This window comes from Micromesistius poutassou, assembly GCF_964030765.1.
Source record: "Micromesistius poutassou genome assembly, chromosome: 12".
Classification (NCBI taxonomy): Eukaryota; Metazoa; Chordata; class Actinopteri; order Gadiformes; family Gadidae; genus Micromesistius; species Micromesistius poutassou.
Window position 1 is genome coordinate 6435624 of NC_140282.1, and position 23598 is coordinate 6459221.

Here is a 23598-nt window from a genome sequence, read left to right on the forward strand (position 1 = left end):
AATAGTTATGAAGGCCCACCAGACTACTACTATTGGGTTCAATAAATCATCGAAGCTAGTTCCCATCTAGTTAAAAGAAAACCAAAATAAACCTACCTCTATGATAGGGTGACCAGACGTCCCCGGTTTCTTCTTCGGTACAATCTTAGTCCGCAATAATATTCCTTTGCAATTTTGGATAAATAGAGTGAGAGAAACTGCTTTGAGAATGGTAAGGGCAGTGTCCCCGTTTTTGTTTTTCTATGACAAAAACACTACATGTTTGGAGGTTTTTACACCGCTGAACTGAAAATGTCCCCGGATTTTGTCTCAGAAATCTGGTCACCTTACTCTACGACAGTTAGGATCTGATGCTAACTAGCTAACCCTTTGTCCCAAGATTACAACAGAACAAAATTGTCTCTGATTATTTTAATTTCGAAATCAGATCTCTATCAAGTTAATTACATTGGCCAAGGAGGAAAGGGAGAAAAAACTGCAATTAAAAACAATTATGGCTAATATACCAGCAATATATATATGAGTGTTTTCCCCATTTAGTATCTCTTGCTCATTGATCTTCATTAACACTGAGGGCTTAAATGTTACTACTCAGGCTGATGGAGAGGGAAGGAGTTTACAATCATGTTCAATTAGCACTGCTTCACATTCCATCTCAGCCTTTCCAGCGTCTTATTTGTACTAATTATTTGCTTTGCTGAGCTTGTTAACTTTTCCCACTTCACCTCAGCAGTGAAAGTGATTGCTGTCCCGAGTCCCCTCCTGCCTAGTGCTGTATTAGAGCATGGCTCATGTATTATAGCATAGTAGAACTCTTGTAAAATAAGAACAACAATTTTTACAGATAATTTACAGTCATTACCGTGAAATAAACCCATAAAGGGTGATCAGCCTATATCTTACATTAACATGCTTATTACACGGCTACGTACTACAGTAAACAATAACTTGACACAAATTATATTATTGTAATTAATACAATAAATTATTATATTATTTAAAAAAATATTTATTGCTTCTGCTTATATGAAATTGTCGATTGGATTCAATGGATGGAAATAGCATCCATAGCGACGGTCTGTGATTAAGAAAAATAACAGGCTGCTGAATGTTGTGATAACAGGCTGCTGAATGTGCTGTGATTTACCAAGCCGTGTAATGAACTTAAACAATGATCATAAAAAATGTGTCAGTGTATATACTATGTTTGTTACATTTGCAATTCTATTTCAAAGATAAAAATAGAGAATACGTGCTTGATGTCGCAGAACACAGTGCTAGCAGCTATCCACCCACACCCACACGCACATGCACACACACACGCACGCACACACGCACACACACACACACACAAAGCCTTGTCCGCAATTTAAGCCCCTGATCTAGAGGGCCCTTGTGTCCTGACAGGTTCTGATCAAACCCTCTTGTCTAGAGAACGGGTCAGGGGAGATGCACCGGAAGAGGAGAGGGGAGGCAAGGCATCAAAGGCACCCTGATGACCCCTGGGTTAGAGCGCGGGCCGAAGGACCAGAGCCTTCTCCGCCTCTCCACAGGTTCTGCCTTTAATCTCTGGCTGCTCTCCACAGCCACTTAGTTATCCAGAGAGCAAGAGACACTGAAGGTAAGGAAAGAATGAAACTGTGCCCTTAGCCTGCCGTGTTTTGGATGGAGAGACATCGGAGTACAACACACACACACACAATAGTAATAGTAACCTTGACTTTTCTCTCCCCCTTCCCTTATTAATACTCAAGGATGGGGGGTGGAATTATGTGGCCCAAGAGTTCATACAGTAGTAAAAGGAAAAAAATGATAAAGAAGCAACAGGATTAAGCGTTTTTCCAAGTTTGGTTACTTCCCTGGATCAAGTCATCGCCTTTGCAGCAATATGAGTGGACCGAGTCTAAACACAAACGAAAAACTAAAATAAAATGAATGATTCAATGTCTGGCATACAAACCACTTTGTGAGTACATCAACCGCTTGTTCAGTTTTCCAACAGACCACCAATCATTATGACTCCCCCATTAACACATAGCCACAAATTACCAAAGAAGGTTGCCTGCCAGGGCATGTCCCAGTCTAGGTGTGCGTGCGTTTCTGTGTCTAAATTTCTTCTGTGGTTGAATGTCAAGCAGACGGATCAGAATAGTCCTGCTAGTATGCTAGTCTGAACCTGTAGGTCCACCACAATAGTGTTCTTGTCTTGTGAGCGAGCTCGAACTTAAAAAAGGAAACCAAATGGTTCATTGTCACACCACCATTATTCGCTCCGTCATCTCTGAAGCCTCACACGAGAATTCCCAGTGTTAAGGCCTCAGACATAATGACCATATACCACTTCATTATACGTTGTGGCTAGAAAACAATAATTCCATCCAAGGTCCTACATGAAAATTGCCTTAGAAAATGTATTTGAAAGTCTAAAAATATCAGATTCTAGATAAAATGCATGTTTCTGGCTGTTAAACAGAAGCCAAGTACAACACATTTCTAGAGCGTGATGGCTTTGTGTAAATGATAGTCCAATGTAAATCTCGTAATATTCAGTTGATGATTAAAGCAAAGGAACAAAAGGTCTTTACAAATGGAAAACCTCATACATACTCAAGTGGAGTCTTTGAACTCACAGTTAAAATACAAATGACAGAAAATAAATATTCTAAAAAAAAAAGTTTATTAATTTATTAACAAATGTACAATTTCTATTCAGTGCCGACAGTATTTGCTACATACTTTGGTGTAAATCGGAGAGTTCCTCCCCTCGTTTCAACAAGGAACCAAGTGAAAAATCAGATTGTTTACTCTGTCCATTTTTTTCTCCTTCCATGAGTATTGGCGTCTTGCTGTTTACATCCGATATGTACCAAAACCACTCTACAACTTCCTTTCGTCAACATTGATTGTAGAAAACCAACAGTAGGGCTACTCCAAGAGACCTAGAAGCCTACATTCAACACCTGGCCAAAGAATCAACTGCACATCATCTCCACATCCACATGGCAACGTTGCCAGCCAAAACCCCTTGATACGCTCTGCCTGGATTAGAAACATTCCCTCAATCCAACATTGTATGTGAAAAAAGGACTGGGAGACAAGAGGTTAGCACTGACAAAGTAGAACACTTAGAAAAGATTTAATATTAATTAAAATGTACATCCTCTCTCCCAAGCCTGAACCCTGGTCTCCCGGGAAGATCATACAGGGCTGCTGTAGATACCTCCTCCACTGGTCTCTGCGTTGTGAGATTTAAGTCATTTCATAGTAGTTTCTGGACAAAAAGGGTATTTTTTTAGGTATTCCAAATCAAGTTCTGTGCTCCATTTCTCATTGTGAAAGACACACTTGATTACTGGCGGTCAGAGAACCACTTACATGTGTTCCAGAAAAACATCACGCAGGTGGAAAAAGAAAAATAGGGAAACTGCAGAATTTCTGCTCTCTTGCTCATATTTTGCATGAACAAAAAACCACCACAAGTACACCCAGGACATGAAAATATATATACATACATATAAATATCTATATCTATATATCTATATCTATATATATATATATCTATATATATATATATATATATATATATCTATATATCTATATATCTATATATATATATATATATATATATATATATATATATATATATCTATATCTATATATATATATATATAGACACACACACATATATATATATCTATATATATATATACACATACATACATACATACATACATACATACATATATATATATATATATATATATATAAAAAACGTCTTATTTACTCCATTATGTACAATTTTCACAAGCCGTCCAGGAAAGGTTGTCAGAGATGAAGCACGGCTTCATTCAATTACTACTCCGACCCCACCAAAAAATCCCTCAGATTCCAAAGTGTCAAATATCAGAAAAAAACAAAACAAGGGTACTCAAGCAATATTTTCCACCAATTCCCGTTTGAGACTGCCCTATGTCCAAATCTTCGATCCTGGCCATCGTCCAAAGCGTACAACGAAACGTTGATTGTGGATGGAGTGGAAGGTGGGTGGGGTGGGCGTGTCCGTCGAAGGGGAGATGCATGACAGGCCAGTCCGCCCGGGAGAAGTGCTGAAACTCTAGTAGATAACCTCGTAGACCGTGGCCTTCTTGTCTCCAGAGCCCGTCACGATGTATTTATCATCCGCCGAAATGTCACAGCTCAGGACGGACGAAGACTCCTTGGACTGTATAACAACGTGAAAAGAACAAATATTAGAAGTCGTTATTGAATTCAATATTTTACTAGCTTATGACTAGCTTGAGTAACATATACAGAAATGGTTTCTGCAACTGACCTACACTAATAAACTAATCTTAATGGCAGTGTGAAAGAACTCCATCTCTCTTCAGATATAATTGTTAATTTCAGATCTAGACGTTTCAACACCGCTAAAATAAAGGAATATATATTTAAACGTGTCACCTGAAGCAGTCACCTAAAGCAACAGTCACCTAAAGCAAACATTTCATACTAACCCGTTAGAAGCAATGATGTTGGGTTAGCAACATTTTTATTTTGGTAGTTCAAGGCAAATGAGACTAAAGCACATGCAGAAAGTATAGTATTTGTCATTATGAGTTACCTGGAATATGCTCGCCCCATACGGTGTCCTCCAGGCATTGAGCAGGTTGTCCTTCCCCGTGCTGACAAACCACTTCCCTGGGAACACAACAGGAGAATTGAGACAGCCAAGTGGACGCATGAAGCACCCAAACTGAGACCACTAACTAAAGCATCAAAACCGAATGCCTGCTAGCCTCTAGCCGAAATTCTGAGTAGTGGAAAGATTAATCCTAACATTATGATCACAAATGGTATAACCTTTACTTTAATATTAGTTCATAAACACACTCAATTCTCCTTGTATGTAGTTTAGTTTGCATTTATATCACTACTGTAGCCAAGATATCTATTGTCAATACAGGCACCCATTCTAGATCATGAGCATCCCTTTTGGTTAACCCTTTTGCTTCCTTATATCACACCTTACTAGTTTAGACCATGAGGATCCCTCTTAGGTTGTTGTTTCTTTGTATCCTCCTTTTTGTCTACAATGTGAGTATAAGTGATAAGCATTCGTTCATTGAAAATGCTTGGTTAATGCTCCCAGTGTGTCTTTTCATGATCATGCTCCATTAAATCAAATACTTTTCTGTCAAGAAGTGTCCTACAAGGAATGATAATCATCAATGTGTCACAACACATTAAACAGTCTACAGCACAGTGTGTGTTTGTGTGTGTGCGTGTTCTCTCTTTGCACATTAACTAACCGCAGTAGGCGAACTTGAGGGACAGAACACAGCTCTCGTGCAGGTGAAGCTGGTATTTGTCAGGCTTGGTGTGGTGAAGCACCTCCACGTTGCTACTCTCCATGCCCACGGCCAGCCACTCGCCGGTCGGGCAGTAGCCCAGCGAGAAGATCTGCAGCACATACAAAAGAGGGTTAAGGGGTTTCATCATGTACAACGCTGCTTATGATGAGGCCTCCTGACTGCCAATAATACCGTGCTCTTTTGTAAGGAAGACCTGCTTGCGGAGCGGGACACGGGTCACGTTGAGTAAGCTGCCCGTTTAAGACTAAAGTATAGCAGCATTGTGCATCAAAGAATGTTTAAAATATTGATGTATATCAGTATAGCCATTAACCACATAAACAAGGCAGCATAGGACACTATTTATTATAGTTGACACAAAACTGATTTTTCACATTAATTTTAACATTATATTATAATATTTTTGCATTATATTGGTAACATAATATCCTTTATTAGGGCGAGACACATCCCTCAGTCCGAGAACGAATAACCTCATCCTCGTCACGGTAACGGTACAGTTGCCAACATCATAATGGTCTGGCCAAATTATCATTTGTTAGTTTTTGACTGGGATATTAGAACAATATTGGAATACAGTGGTAGCACTTTGACACCCTCATAACTGACTACTCGTCCGTCACATAAGGACAAGGAGGATTAACTTAGGCCAACTTCTCCCAAGACGTTTTAGATCATGCATACAAAAAAATGAGTCTCACGTCAAGCATTCATTGGTTGACGTGATGGGAGTGTGTGTGCGAGTGTGTTCACATGTGTGTGTGCGCATATGTGTGTGTGTGCGCATACCTGGGAGGTGAAGTCGTGCTGCTGGAGCTGCCGGCCCTCCCTCAGGTCCCAGGACCGGACTGTGTTGTCCAAGCCCCCCGTCCACAGCTTGGTCCCGTCGTGGGAGATGTCGATACAGCTGGCTCCGTCCGTGTGGCCCTGGAACTGCCTGGGGTTACAGGGGTACACACACAGGTCAGTCACTAGGGATGTCACGAGAACCGATACTTCGGTACCAAGTCGATACCAAAATTCAAAAAACGTGACGGTACTCGTTTTTCTTAGTACCGTAGGTACCGAGGACGCAATTCCTCTGGACGTCACGTGGGCAACATATACACCTACACGGGAACATGGAAGACGGCAGCTGCAGCGAGTGCGACGGCTCCGCCTCGACTCGTCGATAAAAAGAATAACAAGAGTCGCGTCTGGAAGTACTTTGCGTTTGGAACGCTGCGCCGCGCGACTGTTTCAGACGGGACCCGTTTCACTGTTGCGCTTCTAAACACGCATGGTACGACTGCGTTCGGCATCACTTACATGATGTTGTTTTGATTGAAGATCGGCAGGTTATAGTAGGTGCGGCGGTGAATGTGTGCGTGCGTGTGCGTGTGTGTTGCGAGCGTATGCAGTTTCAAAGTAAACAAACCAACTCAAAGCCGATGCATGCATCCAAAATTATTCGTTCAAAACCAAATAAACAAATCAAAAACAGCGTTGCTTATTCGCTTCAAATACTTTTTCTTTTCAAAACTTGGTTAATTAATACGGCGCGGTACCGAGCAGTTGAAAACAATGTTGGCGTCTCCTGTGGCTGCCTTGCGCACCTAGGTTATATTACTTAATATTAGGTTGGAAGTTATGTTTTAAACCCTGCCATGCACGCAAGTGTAAACGCCAGCCGCATAGCTGCATGACTGCCTGCTTTCAGCGCGTATTATTATTATTTTTTTAATTATTATTACTTGAACGCTACATGCCACTGTTCTTTTTTTGTAATGTTAATAGTGGTTTATTTTTATTCATTACTTGAAGGCTACATGCCAGTGCCACTGTTTTTTGGAATGTTTAAATGTTTTTAATAAATAAAGTAGATGGGATTTATTGTTTTGTTTTTGACCATGGTATCGAATTGGATATCGAGAATTGTGGAATTTCACTGGTATTGGTATCGACTACTAAATTTCTGGTATTGTGACATCCCTAGTTTAAGTACATGGGATTTATTGTTTTATTTTTGTTTTTTGCCGTGGTATCGAAATGGTATCGAGAATCGTGGATTTTCACTGGTATTGGTACCGACTTCTAAATATTTGGTATCGTGACATCCCTATCAGTCACACACGACCACTTCTAAAAGCTCTTCAGGATTTGTTAATTTTTGAACGCGGTGAACGCATGATGTGCGTTCAGCGTCGCCAGCGTCACTAACCCTGTTTTCCTATGGAGTTGAGCCAAACTTAGCGTTGGCCCTACCCTGGGCGTAGCGGACCTCTCGAATTATTCAACATGACGCTCAAAGTTGCTCAAAGTTCAAACAATTTCAACTTTGACCCCGGTTGACATGGAGTCCTCAAAGCGCATCCAATCAGATTACAGCATTTTTTGGTATTCTCAAAACCAATCGAATTCTACAAATGTCAATGGCTTCATTCATTTCTAAACCTTAAACAATGATTTATGAATAAAAAGCATTGGCTGTATACTGAATAGTAATATACATATTCGTTATTCAAATATGCATTTGAATAGGACGTGAAATATCCGTATTCGCATATATGTAATCAAATCGGTTTTTAAAGTGCCATGTTATGTAGCACATTTTTTACAGTCTATGATTAGACCGTTTGGTTTTTATTTTATTGTTTGCCATCTGATCCATTCGCGGGCAGTCTAATCAAGCAAATAATAATATATCCTGTTTCGAAAAAAGGATAATGCACAGAGCAGCCAGCCTGAGCGGAAAACTGCGACCCCAAGTCATCCCTGCTGACAGCAACACGCTGCATTGGTGGAGAGAGACGGGCTGCCACAAATACCCGCTTCTCAACATAGATGCGTGTGCCAGGCACGTCTGTGTGCTCCGAACGCGTGTTCCCCACCGCAGGTAACAACGTGAATAAAAAGAGAAAGGCACTTGATCCAGATCAAGATGATAGACTGTTTCTAGCAAACAACATTAAGAAATTAGTTCTTGCAGATAGGCTGTAGGACTTACTCCTGCTGCTGTCTTCTGTTTAAGTTGTCATGTCAGGTCATTGTTTGCGTTACGGTGTTTCTTTTTTGGGGGGGGGGGGGGGCATTTTTCTCAAAAGTGACAGCCCTATTACTGAATGTCCAACATAACGTGCAAGACTTTTCTGGACACTCATCATGTTTTCAGTTCACTATTGCTAAACAAAGAACCGAAAGAACTCCCTCACGCGACTGGAAATATCCATCCTGTTGGCGAACACACACACACACACACACACACACACACACACACACACACACACACACACACACACACACACACACACACACACACACACACACACACACACACACACACACACACACACACACACACACACACACACCTTTCAGACTACGAGGCGACCAAAACAGAAGGCGGGGCAAAAGGCGCGTGTGCATGTTCTGACCTGACGAGCGTCTGGTTGTGGAGATCCCACACGGCGATGTTCCCGTCGGAGCAGCAGGAGAAGCAGACCTTGGCGTCGGGGCTGATGGCCAGGGCGTAGCAGGCCGGTGCTGACGACGTCAGCTCCGCCTTGATACGCGGCGTTGGGGAAGCCAGGTCCCAGATGGTCAGTGTGCTGGCCTCGCCGCCCACGATCAGGGTGCGGCCGTCAGGCAGCAGCTTGCAGGAGCGGATGTAGTTATCTCTGTTCTGGTGGAGACACGGGCCGATGGGGAAAAGCTCATCATAAAAGGGGCAGTGAGATGAGAAGACAAACCGTGACCACAGTAATGGGCACTTCATTTCAGCTTTCCGCAATTTCCTGGCAGGACGTTATTAAGACAAATCGGACTAATTTTTTTTTCAACCCACTCATTTTTGTGTGATAACTTCGGCTACTTCCCTTTAAGTAGCCGTTACAAAGTACAAAGTGCTGCTACTCATTTTGTTTAATACATTTCCAGGAAACTCCTACACTTCCAGCAAAGGTTAAATGATTAGCTTGACTATGCAATTACTATACATTATGAGGAAATCAAAGAGGGTAGGGAATCCCAATAAACTAAGACATAAACTGAAGATCAGGCTCCACATTAGCACCTTACACCGATGCAAGGTGGAATAGATGAAAGCGCACACCTCAGAGATCCTATAAACTTCGAGTGAATTACAGTGCCGCAGGGGTACAGCATCGTGTGTGTGCATAGTACTTTAGTGCATGTTGAGTGAACTTTACTAACTCCTTCAGCGAAGATAAGTCCCATCCCTACTTAATACACAAGAGCAGCTTTTCGCTGACGAGTGAATTTTGCCTTTCTTTAAATGCAGCTCTTTCTGCACAGCGTAAAAAAAAAAGAAAAAGTAAAGTTGCAGTTGTCAGCTTTAACGAGAGAAAGAGAGAGCCTGTCAGGACGCTGACGAGTGAGTGAGATAGAGTGAGAGCGAGAGATCAGAGAAGCAGAGGTTCCTAGGTGAATTAAAACAGCACCCTGGTGGCTCCATAAGAACCCATCAGATGCTGACCTCACTTTAAATGGGCTGTACGGGTGGAACAGAGTGGAGGCCTCAAACTGAGCAGCCAGGAGTGGGGTAGTTATGAGAATGTAATGGAACGGGTAATGGCGTAATGTTAGACGGGGTCGGCCGATCAGAACGTTATTTATTTTTCACACAAGCAATTTTTTTGCATTATATAATACATAGGATATAATTCCAATATCTTAATTAAAGTCGAGGACAGCAAGTGTGGATAAAATATATCAACCGACTCTGTTGCAATTCATTCATATTAATATATAAGATACTTCAGTATAAATAGTATTAAATATGCTTAACATACACTTGACAAAGAAACACAATTCTAAAAACTAAAATGAGGGTAATGCACCAAACAAAAGAAATATAAATAGATAATGCTCACCAGGCAGTCGAGCTGAGAGACGGGGCTCTTGCTGCCCGGCTGGCTGATGTCCCAGATCTTCACGCAGCCCTTGCCGCCGGTGTAGACATGGCGGGTGGGGTTGCTGATAGTGACGGCGCACACCACCTCACCGTGGCTCAGCGTATTGATCTGCCGTGCGTGCCGCGGGATGCCGGGACCAATCAGCGCGTCCGGAGGGAAGGGCACTGGCTGCATCTGGCCGTCCGCGCTCACGTGAAAAGAATAAGCCCTGGTTGAGGGTGGAGAGGGTCAAGGGGTCAATGCGATGTACAGCCGACGGCTTGAAATAGTATATTAGCTTGTTTTATTTATTAAAGGGCTTTCCAACAGCCGCTTGATTATCAGGATACATTTTTTTTCGATAACCACACTTTGTAAAAGAGCACTTTTCCCTCACAATTCCCATTCCGATGTTTAATGCTGAACACCAAACAGTGAAAACGGGTCTTTTTGTGGAAACATGAAAACAAGATGGCAGATACTCACGGTTTGCCCCCGGAGATGGAAGTGAGGCTGGCAGGGATGCCCGGGGCCCTCATGTGAGAATGGGGATCAAATCCGGCCTACACATCCAGCAGGGGGAGAAGGAGCCCAACATTAGCAAACAATCTATTAGCCTGCTATGCTAAAATGCCGCTAAGCTAACAGTGAAATGTGCAGACATTGCTGGTCTAGTTCTGCAGCAGGCTGTGCCCCAGGGAAGCTCTGTTGCTTATATATGAAGGTTAATTTTTCTTGAAAGGCCTAGATTACGCTGCTAATCACATTTTTGCTTTAGGGGTTGATCAAACAGAACAGCGTTTTTATGCCGCTTTTCCACCGCCAGTACCAGCTCTACTCGACACGCCTTTTTTGCGTTTCCATTGGCAAAAAAAGTACCTGGTACCTAGTACCGGGTACTTTTTTTTAGTACTACCTCCGTCGAGATCCAAGCGAGCGGAGTAGGTACTTTTGTGTGACGTAAACAGGCTGCTGGTAACTGATTGGCCAGCGGCTGTAAATGGGAATAATCACTCAAGTTAAGTTGTGTCCGGCGTGGTTGGAGTCCACGAACCCGCTCCCGAGGGGGACACTGATCAGCGTTTCGCCATGTGTGTCGCTCCTTTCCCGGGGCTAGAGTTAGGCTGCGCGTGGTTGTGTGTGTCCGGCGTGGCTGGAGTCCACGGACCGGCTCCGGAGGATCAGCGTTTCGCTGTTTCATTTTAGTGTCGTTCCTTTCCCAGGGCTCGAGTTTCACCTCCATCAACGTTACCGTATGACAACAATAGACGCGCAGTCATTGCGCTTTTTATTTTATTTTATTTCCCATCATAACCTTTCCCGGGAATCAGGAAATAGTCTTGATCAGATTCAGATTTCCCGGGAATCGCGTCTCCCGTGATTAAAACCTAATGACGACCCGCCCATGTTGGAGAGCTTCTTTTCTATGACCCGCCCACATTGAAGGGGTAGTTTTTTAGATGGAAACGCAACCAAACCGAGTCGAGTCAAGGTGAGTTGAGTCGAGTCGAGCTGATACTGTTGGTGGAAAAGCGGCATTAGAATCGTGACGCCCACGTCACCATTGTTTTCCTGTGGTACGCCACACCTGTGCCTAGCACCTATTTAATGATGCCTCCGGTTTTTCTTAATAGTTAAACATATGTTCAACTTTTTGCGCTAGGCATGGCTTACAAAATGGGCGACGAGAAGCAGATTTTGGCAGTGTTATATAATAGTCTCGATTAGTCCCTCGCTGTTTCGGTTAAAAGAGGACTATGACAGTCAAGCCACCAGCTCCTTTATTCCCCACTCATAAAGGGAAACCGACGAGACGCCATCAAGACAATTGACGACTGACCATCGGTGAGCGTCCATAGGCGGCGGCCGCGGCGGCGCTCATCTGCGGTGAGATGTGAAGGCCGGCGTAGACACCGGGGTTAGTCAGGGCGCCGTTCATCTCGTGGTGGCCCATCATTGCAAAGGGCGTGCCGTAGGAGCCTGCAATGGACAGCGGCGTGCGCAGCGCGGGAGCGGCTGGGGGGGAATCATGAAGACACGACAGGCATCAAATATTTATCGATTTGAGGCGTTTGTTTATCAGTGCGTGTGTATGGCATGCGTGTGTACCGATCGCGTCCATGCCCGGGGGCTTGCCCATGGCGAGGGGCCGCAGTCCAGGTGTTGAGCTGGTGCCGGGCGTGGGGGCCTCGTTCCGGGGCGTCGGGGTGTTGGACTTCAGCCCCGGCGTGGACGACTTGTCGTTCTAGGAGGAGAGAGGAGATTCTCCTTTAGCTCTAGCAATCTTTTTGGATTTTCTTATTTTAACTCCCAAGGATCGAAAGGCAACCGTGTCCTGAAAAACCCTTTGCCCAGGAGGGCTGGAAAACTATCCCCTGAGGAGAGTAAAAAGTGGCCCCCAGTGGATAAAGGAAATCCTGAGAGGGGAGCCGAGCCAAAGGCACTGCTTAATCCAATCTTGCAGAGACACTTTATTACAGGCCGTGTCTTTGCATGCGTGCATGTGTGTGTGCGTTCGTTTGCATGGGCTGGTACGTGTGCATGTGGATTAGGGCCAGATCGGCATACAGTTTAACCCTTTGCTTAGCATTCAGTCTGGAAATAAGCTTGATCGCATTAATTTGTCAACGCCGATCCCGGGAGAAAACGGGAACTTCCTCGGATGACTGGCCCTAATTGAGCCACAGATAATGAGAGCTACAGCATTTCAGGGGAGGCGGAGGCGGCCATTACGCTGCTCTGAGAGCTGGTGTCAGGCTGCCTAGTCATTACATCCCACAGAGCACCGTGGACCACCGGTCGTACAGCTGTTTAATGTGTCTCTGAGATGGAGTGGAGCAATAGATTAAAGGATAAGAAAGATGGGGGGATTACGGAAGAGGGACCAGATTCTACTGCTCCGGTGTTGCTGTGCCTCGGGGGTTACTTATTGCTTGAGGGAGGGGAGGACCTTAGGTAGAAATTGCCATTTATTGGCTAAGCTATTAAAGGAGATCAGGGGTCATCAGGGATCAATCCCCAACCCCGATGATACACTACCCTCTTCACACTCTGCGGGGTAAGCCAGTGCCGTCCACATGGGCACTTGACCAATGCTGCTTTACTCTCCCGCCCAAACCTAGCCATGTGAGCCCACTCCTCTTCTACGTCTACGGCCGCCTCATCGGCAGACTCACGTGGGCGTGGTCCTTGGCTTTGGAGGAGGGCGTGCTCCCCGACGACGTCACCGAGGCGGGGCTGTTGGGCCCGCCGTCCTTCTTCAGCGCCCGCGATTTGTCCAGACCATTCTCTGGTGGTGAGTGGGCGGGGCTAGCCCTAGGCGTGGCCGGGTCCTAGTGCCAGAGAGAGAGCGCGGGACACGGAGTGAAATAACAAAAGATACAATGACTCTGAGCCAACAGACTAGAGGAAAGCCAAAGGCATATTTGGGAGTCAAACAACCGGGAGCCACGTGGGCAAATAATACAAACAAACACACAAAGACTTTCACACACGCCCCAGGTCTCTTTGTCTGTACTAGTTAAGTTTGTCATGACAGGAACAACTAAGCCGTTACATGTAGCTCACATGCACACGATTTACATCAGGTTGTTTTTTTTCTACACATTAGGTGTTAGCATAAGCTGTGTGTGGTTTACCGGATCCTCACCTCATTGGACACATCCACCACCAAATCGTCGCTCTTCTCTCCATCACTGTCCTGTAGGGGAGGATATAACACACTCAGCACTCCTGAGACACAGAAACCTATATCTCCAGTGGACTACGATCAACTCTATCCAAGTATTACAAAGTATGATGGTAAAGATAGGGCTGCAATGATTAGTCAATGAATCGATAAGTGGAACAACAGAAATGTAATCTATTCCGATTTTGATATTCGCTTAATCATTCATGTCCTTCAAGTACAAATAACAAATATTTGCTGCTTAATGTTGCAATTCAAATATTTGGTTCATAGATCATTTTAAAAGGAAAAAAAATGTTTCTTGGCTGCTTGTCAAATAAGCTAGCAGATTTAAGACTTTGAACCCTGGTAACTTGTGGACTAAATGATTAATCAAAAGAAAATATAAGTTTGATTGATTGACAGAAAAATAACCATTTGTTGCAGCCTTAGTGTGTCCACACACACACACCTCAATAATACTATAGTATTTCCTTAAGTGCTAAAAATGCAACATAGTCTTGCAGGTAGTGTTGTTGCGAATTCCACGGCTGCTAAAAGAGAGAGCAAATGGTGAGAGCACTCACGTATCGACTCATGCTGTCCTTGTCGTCCACCTTGCGTTTCTTGTTGTCCAAGCCGTAGTCCGAGGAGCCACGGTGCTTCTCGCTAGCTGCGCGCAGGCTGTCTGACGGCGACACCGAGTTATTCTGCCCGGCAACACAACCACAAGCATCACGTTAGCCACAGTCCATCTGCTTTATTTAAAGCAACCGGCAAGAGGATCTAATGACGTAAAATAACCACAACAGTATATCCACTGCCCACCTACCAAATATCTTTAAGAAAAAGTCTAGATTGATATACATCTCAAAGCCAGCTAATAAACTCAGCTGGCTCATGATGACTGAGTTTGTGATGATTGTAGGGTCGTGGGCTTCAACCCCACATGATTTTCCTCGTCCATCAATTTACATTTATTTAATCAAATGTATTTAATCAGCTATTTTAAAATAAAATAAAAAAATAAAAATAAAATAAAGTATAGACAAAGCTTCGGCATTGCTGCTATGACAAACACACACATGAGAGAACTAGAGAGAGAGCGCTAAGCTAACTGTTATGCATTTGGTTTGGGTCCTTTATATTGATCTGCTTTACATGTGATCGCCAATCAACCCAGGAGAGTAGACCTGGGAGAGACCACCACCTTAAAAAAAACAGCAAACCCTGAATGAAAAGAACTGGCTGTGGATTTCACTTGTGGCTCCAGACTGCACAATAGCGACCATGGAGCAAGCAACCTAATGCTGTCTGAGAGGGGAAGTGGAGGATTGTGGGAAGGCTCTAACCAGCCAACAGCCAAGCCACTGGGGCATGGTGATAGAGGAGGGGAGGGGGACGGGGTGCAGCTGAGCTAACATGTGTGCTTGTTGCTGGTGCACGGTGTAAAAACACAGCCAATGTGATGGGACAAAATAAGCCATTGAGCAAACACACACAAACACACAGGTGTTTACAAGGAGAAGATAGATGATAAAAAAACAGGCTATGTTGCTCAAAGCCATGTGAAGCATGGCTTTTAAACTGGAACTAAGGTATGTGAATATGACACGCATACCTGATGACACACAGCTAATCCGCTCAAAGAGCAACTCAGGCAACAGGCAAACGCCAACCAAAACAGCATGGATAAGAGGAGCCATTGTGTGTGTGCGTGTGTGAGTCAAAGAACAGGAACCTGTGTGTGAGTGGCTTCAAAAGGGCATAGTCGTGAGTGAAAAGCAAGCGATGGACTGAGTGAGAGTCCTTGTGAAATGGGAGGAAGGAAGTAAAGGAAGAGGGAGAATGAGAGACGGGAGAGAAGCCGCCTCTCATCCGCCAACCCGGGGAACTTGATCAAGAGTGGCATGTGAATGGCAACAAAGAGAGCGGACAAAACGGTGCCTCAGAAAAGGGCCAAGAGAGTGACAAAGAGAGAAAAAGAGAAATAAACCGAAGCCAAAAACCAGGCCAAAAACAAAGAATGGACTTGGAAGCCAGGTTGAGTTAGCTCCCTGCTAGTGGGCATGCCCGGCCCGGCTGGCACACGCTCAGAAACTGCAGAGAAGGCTTTTCTTCCCGTCTTTTTTTATAGTCTGGCCACTGATGCAGTGGATCTGCCAACCAGCCAGACAGGCAGAGAGTTTGCGCGCCTGCACGAGTGTGTATGTGCCTGTGTGTGTGTATAGGTGCGTGTGTGTACATGAGTGCAGGTCTGTCTGTCTGTCTGTGTGTCGGGGGGAAAGTGAAAGAGAGCCCTGAAGCCAGTGCAGTTTTATTTACTGTGCCATGCCAATACTGTTCAACATCCTGACAAATCCCAGCCTTCACCGGTTTGAGCAGAGGGCGGACATCAGAATGTAGAAAAGATGAGAGAGACGGAGAGTGAGACAGAGAGCTGATCAGTGTTCTGTGGCATGTTGCCGCGAGACCGCTGTGGGTCCCTCCTGTTACACTCCTGTTACACAAATAAATAAAAAATAACGTCACACAAATAATCTGATACACAAACACACACACAGACCCCTCAATGGCAACCGCTCCAATTACCACCATTCCATCCTTCCTCCAAATACAGACGTCCCAATTGTTTAAAAAAAAAAAAAAAAATCACTCCATCGACTAAAGAATCTCCTGCTGCGATACAAGTGAAGTTCCAGCAACCGAGCGCGTAACATGAGGATGGAAGGTTGTCCCTGTAGACTGACGCCATCCGTCTGCGAAAGGTGTCTCTTGGAGCACAATAACCCAGATGATCCTTGTCCCATGACCCAAAGAGAACTCCCCTCTCCTGTGTGTGAGTGTGCGTCTGTGTGTGACGTTCCTAATCAGCAGTAAGTTGGAGGAGGTAGACGGTTACGGTTTCCCTTTAAAGACATGAGTGGGCCCATTCAGGCCGGACACTCGGTAGCAACTCAATCTGGCCGCGGGAGAGGCGCACTGAGAGAGGGAGAGATTTGGGCCATCTAATAAACAAAGACTTCAGACGTAGAGCAGAGCAGCGAGAGAGAGAGAGCGAGCGAGAGAGAGAGAAATAAATAAAGACAAACAAAGGAGGCCGATGTAGTCCAAAAAAAGTACTGAATGAATGGCACGATCAATAAACAAGCCATGGAGAAGAGAGAGCCGGATGGTGAACCCCGATGCAGACTACAGTAAATCCATGGGGGGCAGATGAGGACATGCAAAGTCCCTTTTAATTGTGCTGAAATTAAAGACCCCGGTGGGGCACTAATCCGCCGCCAGTGATGGGACTCATTTTCCAGATGGATCCGATAGTGCCTTTAGATCTGGCCGCAGTTAAATCATTTTGTTATTTGATTTTGGTGAGCTTAGCAGAGCGACACCCCGCACCAATAGGCTTTTACACAGGGAGCAGGGGTTAACATGTGGTACTCGCATGCCAAAAGGAGCTCAGCACAAGGAACAAAGGAGACTTAGTAAGGACATGTATGACAAAAAAATAGACATGGAAGGAACTTAAAAGGACAGGGAACGTACCGTGCTTGACTCGCGCTCTTTCACCAGGGGAATGGCCAGCGGAGAATGAAAGGATGACGGACCAAGAGGGAGAAAATTAAAACACGAGTTAGTATGGAAGGATTAAAGTGGGCTACTACACAGTAGGGATCTACAAAAGTACACCCGTCCACAACCACAGGCAAGGCTCGCATCCGCGGTTAAACCCCTGCACGATATCGATGTAGTCTTGTTCTCGACACCAAAATGCAGCGTGACAACCTCCCACTCTACAAATATAGCCCATCTACACCGCAATGCATCGCTGCAGCCTCCCACTCTACAAAAATATCTCCACGCCGATAGAAAAATAAATGTAATAAAAACAAATGTCATTCAGCCCAGAAGGAATGTACTCCCACCGTGCGCATTTCTAGTTTGGAACCTGATCCTTATGCATATGTAATGTGCGCCCAGTCCTGGAAGTGTTTCTGTGAACGATGCTGTGTTTCCGTGTGGCCGGCTGTGCTCCTCCTCACCTCTGTGCTCCAGGTCGTGATGGTTCTTCTCATCCTTGACAGGCAGATGGGCCTGGCTGCCCAGGGCCCCCAGGGCCAGCAGGCCGGAGCCGGCTCCGGTCACAGGGGGCAGGCCTGGGGGCTGGAGGCCTTGCGGGTGGGGGGGCAACTGGATTGGGGGGCCGTGGGCAGCGTGAGAGAGGTGCTGGGCTTGGAGCTGCTGCTGCTGTAGTAGAGGGGGGGGGGGGGGGGGGGGGGGACAGAAGACAGGACAAGTGGGTCGGGCTGGGAAGAGAGTCCATGACTGACGTGGTGCAGCTTGGCTGCTCAAGCCGCTACACCTTGTACTGTACCCAGGTTAGGGGGCTAACCTGGGTTCATGTCATTCCCTCTCTCTTTCAACGTGCTTCCTTTCCATGAAGAAACCGAAGAAAAACTATATATCTATAGATTTTATTTTTAAAAGGAGATCACCAGCAATAGGGCATGATTATTCTATGCCCTGGGTGTCGAACAGCCGGCCTACTCTCGTTTCTTCTGCCTTACACCATCTTAAAACCTCCATATTTCTCAAGTACAATATCCCTGGTGAACTCAGCCAACCCTCGTTTTATGATGTTAAGCAGACACCGGAGAACACACACGCACACGCACACACGCACACACACACACACACACACACATGCACACACACACCTTATCGTTTGTGGAGTGGAGACATAGGAGTGAGAAGATGGACAGGAGTTAAAACATCCACTCAACCAACAGGGAAGAGAGTACTTTAAAACCAGGTTAAATATCACTTAGCCCATCCATCAACTGCCTCTGAGAGGCAACAAAGGCAGAGACAACACTGGGAGAAAAACAATCCTAGCTAGCTGGAAGATTTTTAGCTTATCAACAAGCCCAACAGCCATATTTGGGGGGACATTAAGGGAACCAAGGAGACCGGTGTATATCTAAAGTCTTTATGGGGGATTAAGCTTTGTCCCCAAGCAGAAAAACCCCAAAACAAAGCCATTATTCAAAAGGCTCATTATGTTGCGCTGGACCCACAGCGGTAAAATGGATAAGTCACATAGCTGCAGCATTGCCAAATCGATATTGAACCGGTGTGCCAAGCCTATGCCTTGTTGTGATGAAAGCGATAAAAAATTAGAACGAGGAGCGAGGGGAGGAGAAAAAAAATAAAATGAGTGAGAATCAGAAAATAACAAGGGAATGAAAGAGAGCGAGGGATTGAGGCAGCGACATCCCCGTTGAGTGTGCCTAATGAGAAAAGCATGCGGGGATGATCATCAAGAAGCCTCATTAGTAGACCATTGCTGAATAGAGTGAGAGAAAATAAAAAAGGAGGGAAAAAAAAAGTGAAGTACGGCAGCGTTGAAAGTGATGAAAAAAAAAGACGAGGAAAATAAATTGCTTCCATTTCGGTGTTCACGGTTAAGGAGCCTGGCTTCGTCTCACACTTATGTTTTTTTCCCTGTTTCTTTTTTCATTAAGTGCAAAATGCCGTCTGGGCTTACACAACTTCCACGGGAAACATGCAATTAAAAAGGTAACCAGGTGAAGCAGACTCCCTGCAGAACCGGGCAGAATGAGCGGTAAACCCAGACGGGCTGACAGCGGAGCTAACAAGTCTGGAAACCATTGCCAGCTTCCCTTTCCCAACGACCTGCCAGGGGAGGTCAGGCTAGGGAAACATAACAGCCTTTATCTCTGAGAGGCTGCCCTGAAAAACCATTCCTGTTGACTGTGATTTACGATTCCCTCGTCAACCCAGTGCCATTTTTTGCTCTTTTATGGAGGTCATTTTCTAATCTAATCTCTTACCCATCAAACATTTATGTAGTCGTATCATCGGTTTATTGTTTTACCGTCCCTCTTGCTTAAGCGTATAGTGCCGTTATTACATTAACAGTTTCCAAAATAGTTAACTAAGAACAATGCGGCTTGATGCTCAACACACTAGCTCGCTAACCACGTAGGCAATCCGCCTTGAAGAAGGTTAGATTCCCACCTGTGGTCCTATGGTGCAAGTCATTCCCCCTCTTCTTCAACCCACTTTCAGTCTCTCTTCACTGTCCTGTCCATGAAGTCACAAAAAAATGCCTAAAGACTGGAGGAATTCAACAAAAGCATAGGATAAGAATGAACGTTTGTCCTCCCCCTTTCCAATTAGCATGCACACAGTAGAGTCAAATTCATTCCTTCACTCTTTGTTTTATACACGTTTACAATTAAGGCTAAGTAAATCAGAAATGAACTACGCCTGTAGCTGATTCTGACACTGTTCAAACCATGGTTAAAAACAGTGGTAGCAGGTGAAGCTTGGCAGAAGTGCCATTTCAAGTCAGCCCAACAAGCTGCAGCTGACACAGCACTATGTCAACAGAACGGGAACAGTGTTCCCCATTTACGTTAGGGAGAGGCCAAAGTGCTTTGTAGTCTGAAATAGTGACCTGTGCTTATGACTTAACCTCACCGACTAATGTTTAGTCAGGTGTGGCTCACACGTGATCACGTTTGAAGAGCAATGTATGCAAACCAGAAAGACTTGGCTCCTTGCAAACAAAGTGCGAGGTCAAGCAAGAAAAAAAAAAAAGATTAGTGGGTATTGTAAAGGTTGACGTTCTGTCTCCGGCAGATAAGAAATAGACCCAAGGACTGTTGTAGTTGATAGATAAGATTAAATGCCGACAGTTACTGGCTTTCTCACCATTATCAAACAACAATCCAGTCTTAGAGCTGCCGTAAGTATGATTTGAGGGATGCATAATAGAACAGAAGAGAGAATGACTTTTCAAATAAACAACCCCAAAAAAAACACATCCTGATAAGAAAGACAGGCATGCTGGATTCCCCGATTTCCCAATCAGGACAGAAATAATACCATGATTGGCCAGAAATGAGCCGGGAGCAGTCTAAAATCTAAACTGTCTCAAACAAAAGGAGGCGCAATCAACCAGAAAAGATATTCTAGCAGAGCATTTCACTCAATCAATAGCTGAACGGGTGGCTACGGCATTTCTAACAAATGACGAATGATCTGAAATATTACCTAAAGCACATTCTTAGATAAGTTCCAACGCACCTGAGGATACCAAGTACACATACAATTATTTTCCTGTTTTTTAAATTGTTGATGAAAATGTTGTAATGCTGTTGACATGTCAAAACATGCAATAAAATGACAGCCTCCGTTTTGCCACAACAATTACCATTCCTCTACACAAACAAATTACCTAAAAATGCGTTTGTGTTTTAGAGGTCTACATGTTTTTTAATTCCCTCTTCAATGAAGGACACACATAATGGTCTGTGTATGCATGTGTGTGCTTAGAGGGGGCAGGCATCTGCGGTTAGCAGCCGGAAGCGCTAAAGCAATGTATTGTTTATTGGCAAACAGTCACCTTTACTGTGGTGTGGGACAGGGTGAAAGGTCCTGCATTCCCTCACATAACACCGTGACACATAGCACCTGGGGGCCCCTTTCTGGCAGCCATCCAGCAGGGAATTACACCGCACTTATGAGGACTACTGTAGCAGGCTGGCTGGCTGGCTCGCACACACACACACACACACACACACACACACACACACACACACACACACACACACACACACACACACACACACACACACACACACACACACACACACACACACACACACACACACACACAAGATTGATCACCTGCCATGTCTTCCAACTAATTAAACCATTTTTTTTCCTTGCATGTGTTCTCACACACTTTTATAAAGTGCGTGTCTGTTTCTGGCAAGGAGGTGGAGCGGGTGTCTGCATGCCTGTCTTAATGGAGCATGGGGACAGGAAGCAGCCAGCGCTGAGACAGTCATTTGAAAACACCAGAAGTAATTACCTTGGAAACAGGGGTTGGGTGGGGTGTAAGGGTGGGGGGGGTGGGGGGGGTGGGGGGGTGGAGCTCCTGGCTCATTTCCCGTTAATTGAATCTCGATATCTGCCTCCGATTAGACGGGACCTCTAGTACTAGCGCCTAGCCGCTGGCTCACCTCTGTGACCGAGAGGGCCAATCAAAAGGCCCAAGCCGTCCATCTGGGTATTGGAAACCAGCAGGCCCCTTTTAGCTCCTAAACGAGAACAGATGGTTTCGATCTCAGAGAGAGAGAGAGAGAGAGAGAGAGAGTGGGTGGGTGGGGGAAACCCAATCACTGGCTATCCTGTTGACAGCCTAGGGGTGGATGGGTAGGGTCAACCACATGTTCAGATTCAGGGCTAGACCTGTGATTTTGAGTCAGCAGTTGTTTTTCTACCATTCATTAAAAAATGTAATCTCACCATATTTTTACTTTTGTATTATTTTCTTTATTTATAAAAACCGGAACATCATCTATACTACTACTAACACTCATGCAACAACTGAGGTAACATCCAGCCCTCGAGTCTTAGGACTCAGCCCGTGTGTACCACGCAAATCCCTGTTTCAGCCACGATGCTATCTGGTATCTTAGACGCTTTAATTCCCTAATGCTATTGGGTCAGAGGTAGGGGCAAGTCTGCTGGCTGCAACCCCTTATCCAATTAAAGTAGTCCAGGCAAAGTCTGAAATCGGAGACAAACACTGATCTGATCATAGCCTGACAAATGCTTAATCATAAGCGGTAAGCCTGCCTGACCTGCCAAAAATCACACTGTCACTACTGCAGGAGAAGTGATGAAACTTTTATAAACTGGCTTTTGTGTAGTTTAATCTTTTTTGTCTATATATATTCTTATCTACCCATTCCAAGCATTTTATTCAATGATTGAGCACCGTTGCTCAATTATCATGCCTGTTAAAGGTGCTGAGTGTAGAATTTAGTGGCATCTAGCGAAACTGAATATATCCCCCCCTCACTGCTCTCTTTCCAACGCCTGTAATTACATTGTAATTACATTGTTTGTAATTACATTGAAACTTGATTTTTATCAAAAACTAGTTGTCTCCAGAGCTGTTTGTCCATTCAGGGATACTATGGAAACATGGCAGGCCCCGGCAGATGACCTACTACTCCCTTTGTAGATATAAAGTGATCATTCTAAGGTACTGGTAATGAAAAAAAACAACGATTCTTATTTCCATGGGATACTATAACTATAACACTTATGACAAGTCTGTCTTGCCAGATGTCACTTAATTCTCCACACTTCACCCATTATAAAGTTTCATCCTTTTGTTATTATGATTATCATCAACACCATTTCACAGACAATGCAAAATGTAATAAACCAACAGAAACGGGGACCAATCTGCACAACAATAGCAGGTGATTATGCTGCTTTAAGTACAAACTTAGTACTACAACTTTCAAATGTGATGCCCTTCCCGCCATGCAATCTGCTAATCGCTAGCTTATTGTAAATACCCTAATGCTGCCTGAAAAAAAGGCCTCCACTGACTAAGAGCTACCACTCACTATTTGTGTGCAGATTTGCCCCCCTGAATCCGAGGTGAACTGAAGAAAAAAAGAGGAGTATACACACGGTTAGGGGCAGATTGGGAAGTCCACGTACCCCGATGATGGCATTCAGCTCGGTCATAGTCACCTGTTTAGCTCGTTCTACAGCCTGGGCCACCTGCTGCTGGTGCTGACCAAACACAAATACAGACACACACACACACATT

The 23598-nt window shown here is 44.7% G+C and overlaps 1 protein-coding gene across 5 annotated transcripts in view; it reads right to left on the reverse strand.

Annotated features, from left to right (window-relative positions):
* Positions 1-3781: 3781 nt before the first annotated feature.
* The window catches only part of tle3b (TLE family member 3, transcriptional corepressor b), a 28820-nt gene continuing 9003 nt past the window's right edge, over positions 3782-23598 (reverse strand). The window contains exons 7-21 of one of the 5 annotated variants that reach the window (XM_084475973.1): positions 23520-23561; positions 17972-18173; positions 17475-17491; positions 14519-14641; positions 13914-13964; positions 13441-13596; positions 12374-12509; positions 12105-12280; positions 10751-10827; positions 10244-10493; positions 8786-9033; positions 6162-6309; positions 5310-5460; positions 4622-4698; positions 3782-4222 (exon numbers count right to left, since the gene is read on the reverse strand). In XM_084475973.1, the coding sequence (XP_084332099.1) occupies positions 4115-4222; positions 4622-4698; positions 5310-5460; positions 6162-6309; positions 8786-9033; positions 10244-10493; positions 10751-10827; positions 12105-12280; positions 12374-12509; positions 13441-13596; positions 13914-13964; positions 14519-14641; positions 17475-17491; positions 17972-18173; positions 23520-23561 (1962 nt within the window). In that variant the 3' untranslated portion in view covers positions 3782-4114. Of the gene's footprint in view, positions 4223-4621; positions 4699-5309; positions 5461-6161; positions 6310-8785; positions 9034-10243; positions 10494-10750; positions 10828-12104; positions 12281-12373; positions 12510-13440; positions 13597-13913; positions 13965-14518; positions 14642-17474; positions 17492-17971; positions 18177-23456; positions 23562-23598 lie in introns of all 5 variants that reach the window. The other 4 variants (XM_084475972.1, XM_084475971.1, XM_084475970.1 and 1 more) reach the window with 4 other exon arrangements.